The sequence below is a fragment of the Echiichthys vipera genome (genome assembly GCF_963691815.1).
Source record: "Echiichthys vipera genome assembly, chromosome: 3".
Classification (NCBI taxonomy): domain Eukaryota; kingdom Metazoa; phylum Chordata; class Actinopteri; order Perciformes; family Trachinidae; genus Echiichthys; species Echiichthys vipera.
The window spans coordinates 22,610,726-22,623,722 of NC_139828.1; the positions used below are offsets into that span (position 1 = coordinate 22,610,726).

At 40.2% G+C, this 12,997-nt stretch overlaps 1 protein-coding gene across 2 annotated transcripts; it reads right to left on the reverse strand.

Moving 5' to 3' along the window:
• Positions 1-427: 427 nt before the first annotated feature.
• On the reverse strand, positions 428-10,085 carry usp1 (ubiquitin specific peptidase 1). 2 transcript variants are annotated; one of them, XM_083939341.1, is made up of 9 exons: positions 9,960-10,085; positions 8,877-9,108; positions 7,074-7,212; positions 6,729-6,830; positions 6,304-6,473; positions 4,907-5,616; positions 4,437-4,595; positions 3,980-4,181; positions 428-2,566 (listed from the first exon to the last, which is right to left on the reverse strand). In XM_083939341.1, the coding sequence occupies exons 2-9, from the start codon at positions 9,044-9,046 to the stop codon at positions 1,771-1,773; spliced, it is 2,448 nt and encodes an 815-aa protein (XP_083795467.1). In that variant the 5' UTR covers positions 9,047-9,108; positions 9,960-10,085; the 3' UTR covers positions 428-1,770. The 2 variants fall into 2 exon arrangements, with proteins under 2 accessions (XP_083795467.1, XP_083795466.1); XM_083939340.1 differs by having other exon boundaries at positions 7,074-7,215.
• Positions 10,086-12,997: the final 2,912 nt, after the last annotated feature.

Below are 12,997 nucleotides of genomic sequence, written 5' to 3' on the forward strand. Positions count from 1 at the left end.
GGTTTGAACTGCAGCAGATCGTCTTCACTATGTCGACATGCCTAAATGCATTGAGTTGCTGCCATGTGATTGATTGGCTGATTACAAATTTGCGTTGACGAGCAGTTGGAGAGGTGCACCTAATAAAGTGGCCGGTGAGTGTAAACTAATAAACTGCAACTTTTTTAACTATATACTATACTCTCGACTATTTTTATGGAATACTATGATGAAATTGCCATGGTAAAAAGTCATACTTTACTGACTTGACATACTACTACTTTTTTAATGGCATACTTCTATATTAATTATTTTACTAAATAAATATAATGTGCACCTGGGGAGATGTTGGTAATTTGTTTTGCTTTCTAATGTATTAATGTAAAATGAATGTGTTGGAGACAAATCAGAAGGATGTGAGTAAGAGTATTGTCAGAGGACATGAAGGTAAAAACTTTATTGCTTATAGAGTGAACCTGCCAATATTTATACAATTACAGCTGAATGAGGTACAGTTTAAAGGAGACAAACTTATCGAGGCCATTGTCACATTATATTAAACCAGAGCTGTAAGCACTTTGTTAAACCCCAAAACTTGCTCTGGAAACCTTTCCCATCTATATAGGATTTATACTGAATGAGGCCCATAATGAGTTTTACTCACCAAGCTAAAGAATGGCTAATTCAATCCCTGAAAACCATCTGCAGAACCTGAGATAAGTCTAACTGTAAGATATGCAATATTGTAAAATACAAAAACCACTGAACAAGTGCAAAATTCAACCCTTGATCTGTAGGAAAGTCAATATTTGAGCGTTCACACTAACAATTCTAAGAGCAAAATCCAGATTCTGTGAGAACTTCAAATCATCCATAATTCCACAATCCTTGCTTGTTTTGGCTGACTGAGCACTTGAACACAAATGAGAACATTTGTCTAAAAGAAATACTTGCATCCAGTTGTTGGGAACAAATGTCATTTATACGAACTTCCACCATTGGAAGTACGCTCAGATGTTTTAGTCTTAGAAATCTGTTCCAATGCTCTTTTAATTCTTGCATCAATTTTAGGCTTCAGGTGTATTTTTCTTTAAGTTCAGGGATCAGTGCCAAACAGAAACATTGAGAAGTTGTGTAAAACTATTGAAAAAAATGACAGAAACAAATCTGCAGGATTTCTTTCTCTCTAACCTTATGAAGCAGAGTCTGCATTGCTTTACAAAGAGAAAGGATATGTGGATCTTATTTTGGCTCTCGTGAATACAACTTAATGGATAATAGAAAAGTATTTAGCTAGAAAAAGACATTCTCCAAAATTCTGCAATTTTAGTTCAATAGTGCTTTTCCAATTTGTAAAAGAAGAATCATACAAATGACTGAGAAAATGTTAAAACATGACGATGTAGACAAAAGAAAAAGTATCAAAGCCAGTGTACGAGAAATAATAAGTACAGACAGCCAAATGACAGGTCATCATACTCAGAGGTTTACAGAGGAAGAGTCACACGCTCTCCCTAAAAAAAGTTGTAATAGTACTCCTGGCAAGTAGAAAATTAAATCTCTATTGTCTGAGAGTTTCTAAAATATGCCTGAATCTAAATGGACTCATGAACATCTGAGGCGAGAGTCCACAAGAATGTGTGAACAGCCATGGCTCTGTGACAAATATCTACAGTTTGAGCTAGTATGGAAGCCACCGTATCTTTAGCATTGTTCATAGTATTGCAAAGTGCAACTGTATGTCGGCCTATCTGGCACAGCCCCCAAGTCAACAGCGGCCTTGTGTTCACTTTAGTGTCTGGGTTCAGACATCCTTCTGTAGAACAGCAGGTAAGGTGTGGATGAGGAGGAGGTCTCAGGAGAGCAGGCTCGCAGGAAATCCTCCTCCTCAAACAAACGCACCTCAGAGTCATCAAAAAGCAGCCATTTGCTCTCAAATTCAACAAGGTTGTTCAAAGCCTGTTGCTCTGTGGCCTCCACCCCGCCACAGGAAGTCGTTGAAGCCTCCTTTCCTACTTTAGCCTCCTTGTTAAGTCCTTCTTCAGTATTTTGGCTCAGGCTTTTGATGGGCTTCCTCCTTTTGGAGCCCTCTGCTGATCCGCTGCTGGCTGCTTTTTCTGTGTGTTTGCTGCTGCTGCTCCCGAGGTCACAACTGGACAGACTCCTCTGGCCCCCCAAGAGTCCAACCCCACCCTCTGACAGCTTCTTTCCTCCCGTTTTGCTGCTAACCAAGCTGGCACCTCTCTGTCCCATTGCTTTCAGGCTGAAAGAAACCTCTCCATCATCATAGTCCAGCACTTCGTCTTTCACCCTTGTTCCCTCTTTACTTTCCCTCTCCTCTTCTCCGTCGTCCTCGGTGTCTTTTCTGTCCCGCAGCCACAGCTTCACATCTTTCAGATCAGACATGCGCACGAAGGCAGTGTAATGGCCGCTGCTGATTGTGACGCCACTGTGCATGACCACGGCAAACAGCTGATAGTGCTGACCCTTTGTGGCCGAGGGCCGGGTGCACCACTCCTCCAGGGACAAGGTCAAAGGAGTCTGCAAGGGAGTGTTCACTTTAGACAGACCTGCATATGGGTCCAGGCTAGGAGGAGAAGAAACAGGCAGAAGAGTTAATATCTGATCTGATCTAATGAAAGACTGTAGGTTACGACAAAGAGGTCAAGACGAAGTTTAGCATTGGACCACTTTGAACTAAAAGATGGTGACGTTCACTCTAAGCACTGCGTATATACTGTGTATAGACACAACACGACAATGACCCCGATGATGTACCACTTAAACAGTGTACATCCAACCCTGGCTAACGTCAATGCATCCTGCTCTCAACCGAGCGTCACCTCGGTCTTAGCATGGAGGAGCTGCGATGCACAACGGGCAAAGCAAAGTACCAAAGGTATCTGCAAACTGATTGAGATACATGTTAAATATTACATTGAGGAAAAACGTGATGTATTGCATATTTTTATGGCTTTTATAAATATTTAAAATGATCATAAAATTGGTATAAAATTGGATCATAATATTGGTTATTTAAACAAACACAGCCACAGCTGATATTCTATCAAATTCTGAACAGTAAAAAAATAAAATTATTTCAGACTGGATCAAGTATTAATACCTTGTTCTCGAATTTTGATCTCCACTGTATATGGTCCGATTTAAAATTAAATTTTTGCAGAACATATAATGCAGAAAATGATGATTGGGGTGATTTAGGCTTGAGGTTTTCCTCAAGAATTTGGGTTTTTGGCATGCAGTAAACGAGACTCAGTGTGACATCCTTTCAGAAGAGGCATCTTTCTTGCCACCCTGCCGTACGTGCAGAACTTGTTGTCACCTGCACAGATCGACCAACTTCTGTGATTTAGACTTGTAACTCCTTCAAGGTCACCATGGGCCCCTTGGTAGCTTTCCTGATCATTCTTTTCCTGGCTTGGTCATCCAGTTTGGAGGGGCGGCCCGATCTAGGCGAGGTCTGGGTGGAGCCATTTCTGGACAATACTCTGAACGGTACTCAGAGGGAAAGTTAAAGCCTCTGAAATCTTTTTATATCCTTCTCCTAACTTGTGTCTATCCACAACTTTATCCCGGAGCTCTTTTGAAAGCATCTTTCCAACTATGGTGAATTATTTGTGTTACCATACACTACTAGGAGTGGAATCCTCAAGGAATAGCTGATTTTATTCTTTAGTAATCAAAAACACCATAATTGATGTCAGGTGGAGGCCAATTAACTTGGTGTCTATTCTGCAAGGTGATTGGTTATTTCTGAGAATGTTTATAATGGTTATCCTAAAGAGACTCGTCACTTTTCCAACACCTTTTCTAGTTTGAATGTTGTATGGCAAACTGTGTAAATCACACCGAAATTTATTATTATTATTTTTTTTAAATGTATTATCATTTAGGCTGTAAAATAAAAAAGTGACCATTGAAAGACCGGAAAACTGACTGAAATGAACGTGGATGTGTTAGGAAAAAATAATTGACTCACTCTAAACTGTTGGCAGAGAAGCGCTTCAGGTGAATGGTGATCACTTCAGGAGTTTTGTCAAACAGCAGACTTCTCTCAGCCTCTGTGTAATGATGACACGTCTCACAGAAGTATTTGTCCTCCCCAACGATGCGCTCCACTGACGCAAACTGGGCGATGGCCCATTTCAGAGTCTTCAGCTCTGGTTTTGGATCAGGAGAGACTGGGAAGAGAGAGGATATCACTTCAGAAATAAGAAGGTTGCCTTCCAATTTTATTTGGCAGAGGATGCCTTTGTAATAAAAAAAATAAAAAATTAAGTTTGCTCTGTGCATTCATTTTAGATGATTACCTACATTACTTAAATAGTGTGCCATGCCCATGTTTAGAGCTTTCAGTGAATCATGGTGCAGGACTTCTCATTAGACTGGATGCACAGAGGGGTTGTTAAAATTGTAGTCAAAGTAAAAGTCCTCACCCTCAGAGAAGTCGTCTGGGCTGCTGGGTTCATCATCGAGCACCGGGACGCTGATGTCCTGGAAGTCTTCTCTCCTCTCTGTGAAGCTCTCACACTCCAGACAGCGAGTCCTCAGAACCAGGCTGCCCTGGAACAAGTGCTCCATCAGGTCCAGGCCCTCTGGATTTTACAGAAAGAGTGTCTTTTTATGTCTGAAGTCGTATTTCACAGGGCAGAGGTTAAATTAAGTGACCAGGAATCTGCCATCTGCCTGTGCCTCTTACTCTTTACTCTCTATTCCAGTTGTTTGAAAGCAGTTTTAAGAAATAGATGTTCTCTTGAATGGCAGTAAATAACATATGGAGAGTATGACTTTCGGTCTAATTTTTTTCATTAGTTATCAACCTATCAATCTTTCATCTTTGAATGACCGCTCATATTGCAGCGAGACTAAATACAGTTTCCCATTCTCTTACACAATAATCTCATACCTTCTAGTTTTACGGCCTTGTCTTCAGCCATGTTTTGTGGGGATCTGGTCTTGTCATTTGGACTCTGGTCGTCGGTCACTCCGTTCTGCGGCTCTGGTTTGTTTTGGTTCTTCACATTCGTGGAGCTGATCTTCCCCACGCTGAGGAACTTGGAGAAAATACTCGGTTGTTTCCCAGAGGGCCTCAGCCAGCTCAGCTTAGACCTCTTCTTTTTTTTCCCATCTGCCTCTTTAGATGTCTTTTCACCGTTTCCCTCACCGTCACTCCCCTTTTCCTCCTCCCTACTCTGTTTCTTCATCCCTTCGTCCTCTGCCTCCTCTTCTTCGTCTTTGTCTAGGCTGCTGTCCATCGTGATGTTGCTGGCGGACTTCCTTTTGGAGCGAGTGAGGGGTTTATTATCTTCAGCATCACATGTCTTAGACTTGACAGATTTGGGCTTCTTTTTGGCATTTCCCACTTCAGTGTCACTCTTTCTCTTGCCGCTGACTTGGCCGTCCTCTTCTGTGGGTGTTTTGGATTCTGTTGAAGAGCCGCTGGAACCCAGATGGACGCCGTTCTCAAGTTTAACCTCAGTCTCGTCTGCATCCTTCCTCTCCGACTCCTGCTCCTTTCGGATGATGTCACAAGCCTCTTGGATATATCCCAGGATGCACTGCAGCACCTCCTGGGCGTCATGCTGAAGATAGCCTTCATACATGGGGTTCAGCTGCCTGCAACACACAAACAGCAGTCACAATTAATTCACTGATGGATTAAAAAAACCCGACTTTAATGATTTATCAATTGTTCAAGGGACTACTCAAAATTTTACACACACACACACACACACACACACACACACACACACACACACACACACACACACACACACACACACACACACACACACACACACACACACACACACACACACACACACACACACACACACACACACACACACACACACACACACACACACACACACACACACACACACACACACACACACACACACACACACACACACACACACACACACACACACACACACACACACACACACACACACACACAGTTTAGATACAAAAAAAACACAAACGATGCATTTATCAAATCAATGCGCTCATATTTTTATCTCTGGGTTTTCATACTCCTTGAGAAGCTCATAACTAGTCATTTTCATTATAATTATCATAGTACCATTTGGATGTTTGATTTACATAGTTTTATTATAAAAGACAAAACAATCATAGCAAAAGAAGGTGGTGTAAGAAAAATGCTTCTTAATGTCTCATTGTACCTTGTGCAGAACAGAAAAAGCAACGTTATGTCCACTACTCATTTAACTATTTGAATGCATCATTTGGACTGGTCCCCATTGCACAATATCTCATTCAAAATATCCAAATCATCACCTGAGTGTGTGGAGTATTTTTCGAGGTGGAGTGGCGAGTTCTCCTTCACTGAAGCTGTAGGGGTTTAACAGGAAGCTGGACTGCAGCTGCTCCACTGATGTTATCAGACTGTTGAAGCTCCCCAGGAGCTCTATCTGAGCTGGAAACTCCTCAGCCAAAACTTGAGGCTGCTGAAAAAAAAAAATACAAAGAGAAAATGAATCAAATAAAAAGGTTTTTGAATTGCATTTATTGAATCTATTATATTAAACTTAGAAGGCCAGGAGCACTTGTGTTTGATGCACTATATTGTACAACTGCCCCAAAATGACATGTTCAAAGCTTATAATTCTTAATTAGTGGTGTTCACTGAATGTTCATTTCTAAAGCTATTGTTTGCAAATGTAAATTTCCTTAAATAAAAACCTAATTTGTATTGCACCAACCTCTTCACTTTTATCAGTTTCTTCCTTTGGTTTGTCTTTGCTTTTGGACAGGTTGTACAGTTTCTTTATGCCTTCTCTGAGCCCTGGGCAGTAGTAGAGCACCTGCAGGGACAATTGCACGTCAACAAGAAAAACATATTTCAGCTTTGACTTCTTTACAAAAACACCTAAATGAAACTGTCTGGGCTAGATGTCACTGCTTGTGGTCACATAGTACCAAACCAGTCAAAGCATGAAACATAACATTATCACTTATATGTAGGACACGCACTGAGAACCAAGTTAAATTCACAACAACAACACACACACACGCCCACACTAACTATATCTCTGGTGATGACCAACCTGTAAGATGCTGTTCAAATAGCAGGTGTTGCCCAAGTTGTTGAATCCCACAAATGGCACTAAGGTCTCTCTCTTCTCATTGGGCAGGAGAAGGCCGGGTGAGACTGGACATGGAGGACCAGGGACCACCTGATCACAGCTGCTGAACATCGGAAAAGAAAACAGCTTCAAATTTAAAGAAAAAGGAAACTTCATCACCTACTACTTAGATTGATTCTTACAGTTTCACTAGGACTGGGCAATATGGTTGGAATCCTTATCCACCATTATTATTGTCTGTACATTATGTACAAACTCTTCAGATGTATAAATCCACATATGACTAATAGGCCATTTTTTCCCCAATTACTTTGAAAGTTGAGTTTTGTAAAAACAATAACATGATCTCATCACAATATAGATCAAAATTTCAACATATTGAAACATTTTCTAAACTTTAGTCTTTGAATTACTCTAATATCCAGCTTTAGCAGATTTATGTGATCAAAAAGCAGGGTTGCAGGACCTCGAGTAGTCCTTGAATGGGCTTCGAGGCATCCCTTCCATAATAAAAATTAGCGTGGGTTACTCAGCCGTGTCTGCTTTAGACCATATTTGTAGCTCTCCTTTTCCTAGAAAATTGAGTCGTCAAATTATCATGTAAATGAGAAGAGCATTTTTTATGTATATGTTATGTCAAGAGGATGGAGATGATGAATTAAAGAAAATAAGGATGCATTTCTAACAAAATTCTAATATTTGGTTAGAAATGCATCCTTATTTTCTAATATTTTCTAATTAGAATTAGCTTAGACAGTTTCATTTTGGTGTTTTTGTGAGATCTCTCCCCAATAAGATGGATGAGTTAGCGGGGTTGACCCGGCACCAGAGGGAATACTGGGAGGCCAGCCTCATGGTGTTCACGGAGACGTGGCTGACTACGCCGACCCCAGACACGGCCGCTGAGCTGGGCGGCTGCGGGCAGACAGGACGAGGGAGAGGGGTAAGAGGAAAGGAGGAGGGTTGGCAGTGTTTGTGAATGATAGATGGTGTAACTCTGGGCACATCACTATTAAGGAGCAACTCTGCTGTAAGGACATCAAACTGTTAGGTGTTGGTATGAGGCCATATTACCTGCCGCAGGAATTTCCGCATTTTATTGTGAGAGCCGCTTTTACAGCACCTTGAATATTTAAGGTAGAGTGTTTTCTTCCATGTTACTTGCACATAAGATGACGTGAATTATACCTTAAATCAAACTACAACTAAGTATAAATTTGTAAATTTAAAAAACTTAAAAATTCTGTATATATTGTTCCTGTTCTTTTTTTAATATATATAAAAAAATATATATATAAATATATATATATATATTTCCCTGTGTTTATATTTTGTTTATATTATTACATTATTATATTGTGTTTATATTATATATTGTATTTATATTATTATCCTGAGATAACTTCTGTTATGATTTGGCACTATAAATAAATAGTTCATATTTTGTTTCTATATTTTTTCTACAATGTATTGTTTCTTATTGATGCTTCCTCTGTGTGCTATCCACTTTGCTGCTGTGAAAAAAAAGAAATGTCCCCTCTGTGGGACTAATAAAGGAATATCTTATCTTTAATTATCTTATCTTATGTATGGTATCCATGTCTACCTATCCATTATCACATTTAGCACAATAAAAGAACGTTAATGGTTTGAAATGTGAGAATGACAAGGAGTAACAGAGTGTAAGAAAGCAGGGTAATGAAGCAGTGTTTTGAACTTTGCATGACCCGAGTTTAAACACACATTGACAGCACACAGACCCACCTTGCCTCAGGCTCCACTTGTTCAACAGTTTGAGGTTCATCTGCTTGAGGTTCAGAGAAATCCAGAACCCGTTTAGTTTCTTTCTTCTGGAGAAACTTCAGAGACAGTTTGTTCCTCCTGACAGGGCTCCCCAGCGCCGCCACAACATTTTCCCCCTTCAGACCTGGCATCTTTTTTTCCGGGTACCTTGAGGTGATTGTTTTCCTCTACTGAGATGCAACAGCGACCCTTACTGTTAAGAAGAGGAACAACACTTTAATGTCATTGGGCGCCATCAAGAGTTCGACGATGGAGAGTAGCTACGCACTTAAGCAAGGCTAACGGAAGGAGGCCGGGAGAAAATAAATTTGAGCAATGTGGTGTGGCGCATGTGCAATGGGACTGGAGATGTGGCTACAAATACAGTGATGTTTTCGATCAGGTGCTCTTTGGGTGCGCTTGGGCCGTTTCTGACTTTCATTTTTTTTTTTTCATTTGTATTAACAACAAAGTAAAGAACAAGGTCACAACCCTCAAACCCCTCATAATACTGTACCTTTAATTGTTCTAAGCTAGTGCGCCAGCTGTTGAGCTTCTCGGCAAATACAGACCACGTGTAACTGCGCATGTGTCGTACCCTCAAAGCTCAGACATTTTTTGTGTGTCTACGCCTCCTTCCATTTGCCTTGCACTTAAGTTAACACTGCGTAGTTACGTAACCACAACCAAACTAGCTAACTTGGTTCAAAATTATGGAGACAGCCCTGGTTCAATAAGTCCAACCTGGTTATCGACTGAATACGGAATGATATAACGTTATCATGTTAGCCGGCTAACGCTAACTTACTGGTGCCTCTCCTGTCATCACTGACCGGCTCAACATTTGAAAGAGAGCCGTTGACGCTATTGACCGTTATCTGATTAACGTTTGGAATAAGCTAGAACGTACCGTTAGCAACCAGCGCACAATAAACTGCACTTTGCAACAAAACTGGGTCAAAACGGTGTGGTGAAGAAGTGGGAGGAGAAAACTGGCAGCACGCTCACTTAAACGCAACTAACTCTGAAAACCCCAAACAGTGTTTACAGCTCTTCTAGGCTTACCTGAATAAGTCATTCCAGGTTTAAGTTGAATGGATTTCACGAAATATCCAGTATCAGAGCCATTTACAGCATCTTTGTTTGACGACTCAGACGGTGCAGCGGCAGTTGGCGCTTTTTCCTGTTGTAAGACCCACTGGTGGCTACATCGCCGGTGAAAAACCAACACGACATGACAACATCCGGAAAAAAATGAACGAATAACGGACAACGTTTTTCCAGAGTTTACGCAAAGCTTGTAAATGTGCCTAGACTTCTGCAAAACCAAATAAAAAGAAAATAGTTGCATTTCAGAACCCAGGCTTAGCTTAAGTCAACTATATAATTTAGGACCATCTTGCCACTTCTAGGAGCCATTTTTGTAGTCCTTTCTCAAGCTGCGTCAAGTTAGATTGGATATTTGACAGCGGCAGACTACCACTTCAAATTAAAAGTGCATTAAGCGAGTTGGCTCAAAGTGAATACTGCACATGGTCTCTAATTAATCCGTCAAAATAATCTACAACTAAAAAATAAAACTGCGTGCTTAAAATTGCTTGAGTTGTAAATAAAAGTTTCCTGTAGTGATGAAGGTCAAGTTTGATGCAAGTATCGACATTTCTCACCAGATTTATAAAAAAATCAGTTCTTCATGGGTTGAAGATGGCTCAACATGCCACCTACTGTTTTAAATCAGCCCTCACCCAAGTCCAATGTTGAGGTAGAGTCGACTGGTTGTGAATTCTCTATGTCATCAAATTCAACAATGTTAACGCTGCCAGATTTTGTCACCTTCACAACATGTTAGTGTAGTTGAGATTAAAATGAAGGCCTTGTTCAAAGTTGGTTGTGGTCCACGCAAGGGACCAAGCGGAAGATCCATTGCCTTACTTCTTTACGCCCCAGGCCCAATTTGATGTTGCAGCTGGTGTTATCCCATCTCATGATGGTCTGTAGTTTCAAAGGTCTCACTAAAACAACTACGTACTGTGATGTGTTGCTTGTTCTATACTATTTATGTGCCTAATACACTGAATAAACTATAGATAATCCTTTTGACACTTAATGGTGTATTCTGACAATATAATATTGTCAGAATGGTAATCAATTCAATCTATTTAAATGCATAAATAAATTAACCAGTTAATATATATTCATCATTAAGCTGGATATGGTGCTCAACATAGTGAAATAGTTGAAACACCTCCACAAGGATTTTTTTTGTCTGCAAAAAAAAAAGGCCTACAGGAACTGCTTTGTTATTAAATATTGGGTTTGACATTAAAGTTTACAACACACCTGACATTAGTAACTTATTGAAGAATTTAAAATCAATGAGTGAAGTATCATAATAATGTGTAAGCGTGTGTATTAGTAATGATTAATGAGTGTGATAATAAGACGCAATAAGTATAATCATTTAAGAATGTGATAGTATGTGCCTCTGCTATTATTTGACCAGGCTCAAGCTTTTCTGCTTTCTGAAAAGCACACAAACTTTTGGCAGTCAGTCAAGGTCACAAAGACAACGAAATAGCCAGCTTTCACAAACGCACCTGGCAACTAGTTGAGATTAGAGAATTGCCGTTCGCAAACAATAACCATATAAGGAGACAGGAACAACCATATAAGGAGGCAAGCTGTAGGGAGGATGAGAATATATGCTTCTTTCACAGATAAAGAAGACGAGTCATGCGGAACAGATGATACCCCGACGCGCGGGGGTGGAAGATGGAGAAATCGGGACGGCTACTTCTGAAATACACATATGCACGCACAAGCGGACACATAAACCACACCTTTGTAACAAGCATAAATGCTGGAGTAGTTAGAATAGATATCAGAACTTCTTGCCTCTGATCAAGGGTACTGTGTTGCACACAGTTACTCTAGATAGAGAATAGAACATTTCTCCAGACGTCTGTTTCATCTGATGTCCTTCTGCTAATAAATGCCTGCTGGCGCACCAAACTGCCAACGACTGCTGACTCCAGGAAGCCTCCTGTAGAATTTGAATTGCGCAATATATACTCTGTGAGGTCCTTCTGATTTGACTAAAGTATTGTGTGTTAAATTCCTACACTTATCAATCAATCATCAAATGTAAATATGATGAAGAATGAAAACTTGGTTAATATTTGTGAATACTTAGTTAGACCCTTGGATCTTTAGGGTCTTTTTTCAATTTGATTTACAAACAATTTAAGGGTTTTTATTGTACATTTCTGGGCACTTGAAAAAAGTTAAATGCATTCACAGAGAAACTAGAGCCTATTAGAACCACACACACACACACACACACGCACACACGCGTGCACACACACGCGCGCACACGCACATGCACACACACACACACACACACCATTTCGGCTTTTCTTAACACTGGACATTCTTAACACTGTTTTCACTTATCGCTCCTTACCACTTATTTAGTGTGTACTTATTTTATTTCAATATGCTGCTAAACTGCACAGTGCGTATTGTTGTATATTGTATACACCTACGTTTAACCACAATGTCTGTTGCACTCTGTCACACTTAGTTATTGTTTGATTTATTTGATGTTAGCTTTATTTTATTTGATTATGTTAGGTTATTGTCACTCTGATCCTTTCCCATCTTTTTATTGAAACTGTTGCACAATAATTTCCCTCGGGATAAATAAAGCTTATCTTGAATCTTTTATTTTGAAGATGATAAACGGAAGTGCAACCTACTTGAATTTCACCTGACTTGACAACAGTCCTTTTTGCGGGATTCTATCTGGAAATTACATTTGAGGATATTTTAGATGAGACGTGTGTCACAACATTGCTCTTCAACATAATTTAGAAAAACATTTATTTTAGCCGACACACGAAACAAAACAGCCAGTCACCGTAAACGGTTAATAACAGTTGTGGCGGGCAGTGCCCACCTTCAACCAGCAGGGGGCAACATTGTAAATGTAAATGGAGGTGGAAGCGTCCAGCGTCGTTCCCTCCTCTACTGGAGCATCTCTTCATCTGACAGTCAGCAGAGGCTGTCCTTCCACGATTTTAACGGTAAGATAAGATTTCTCA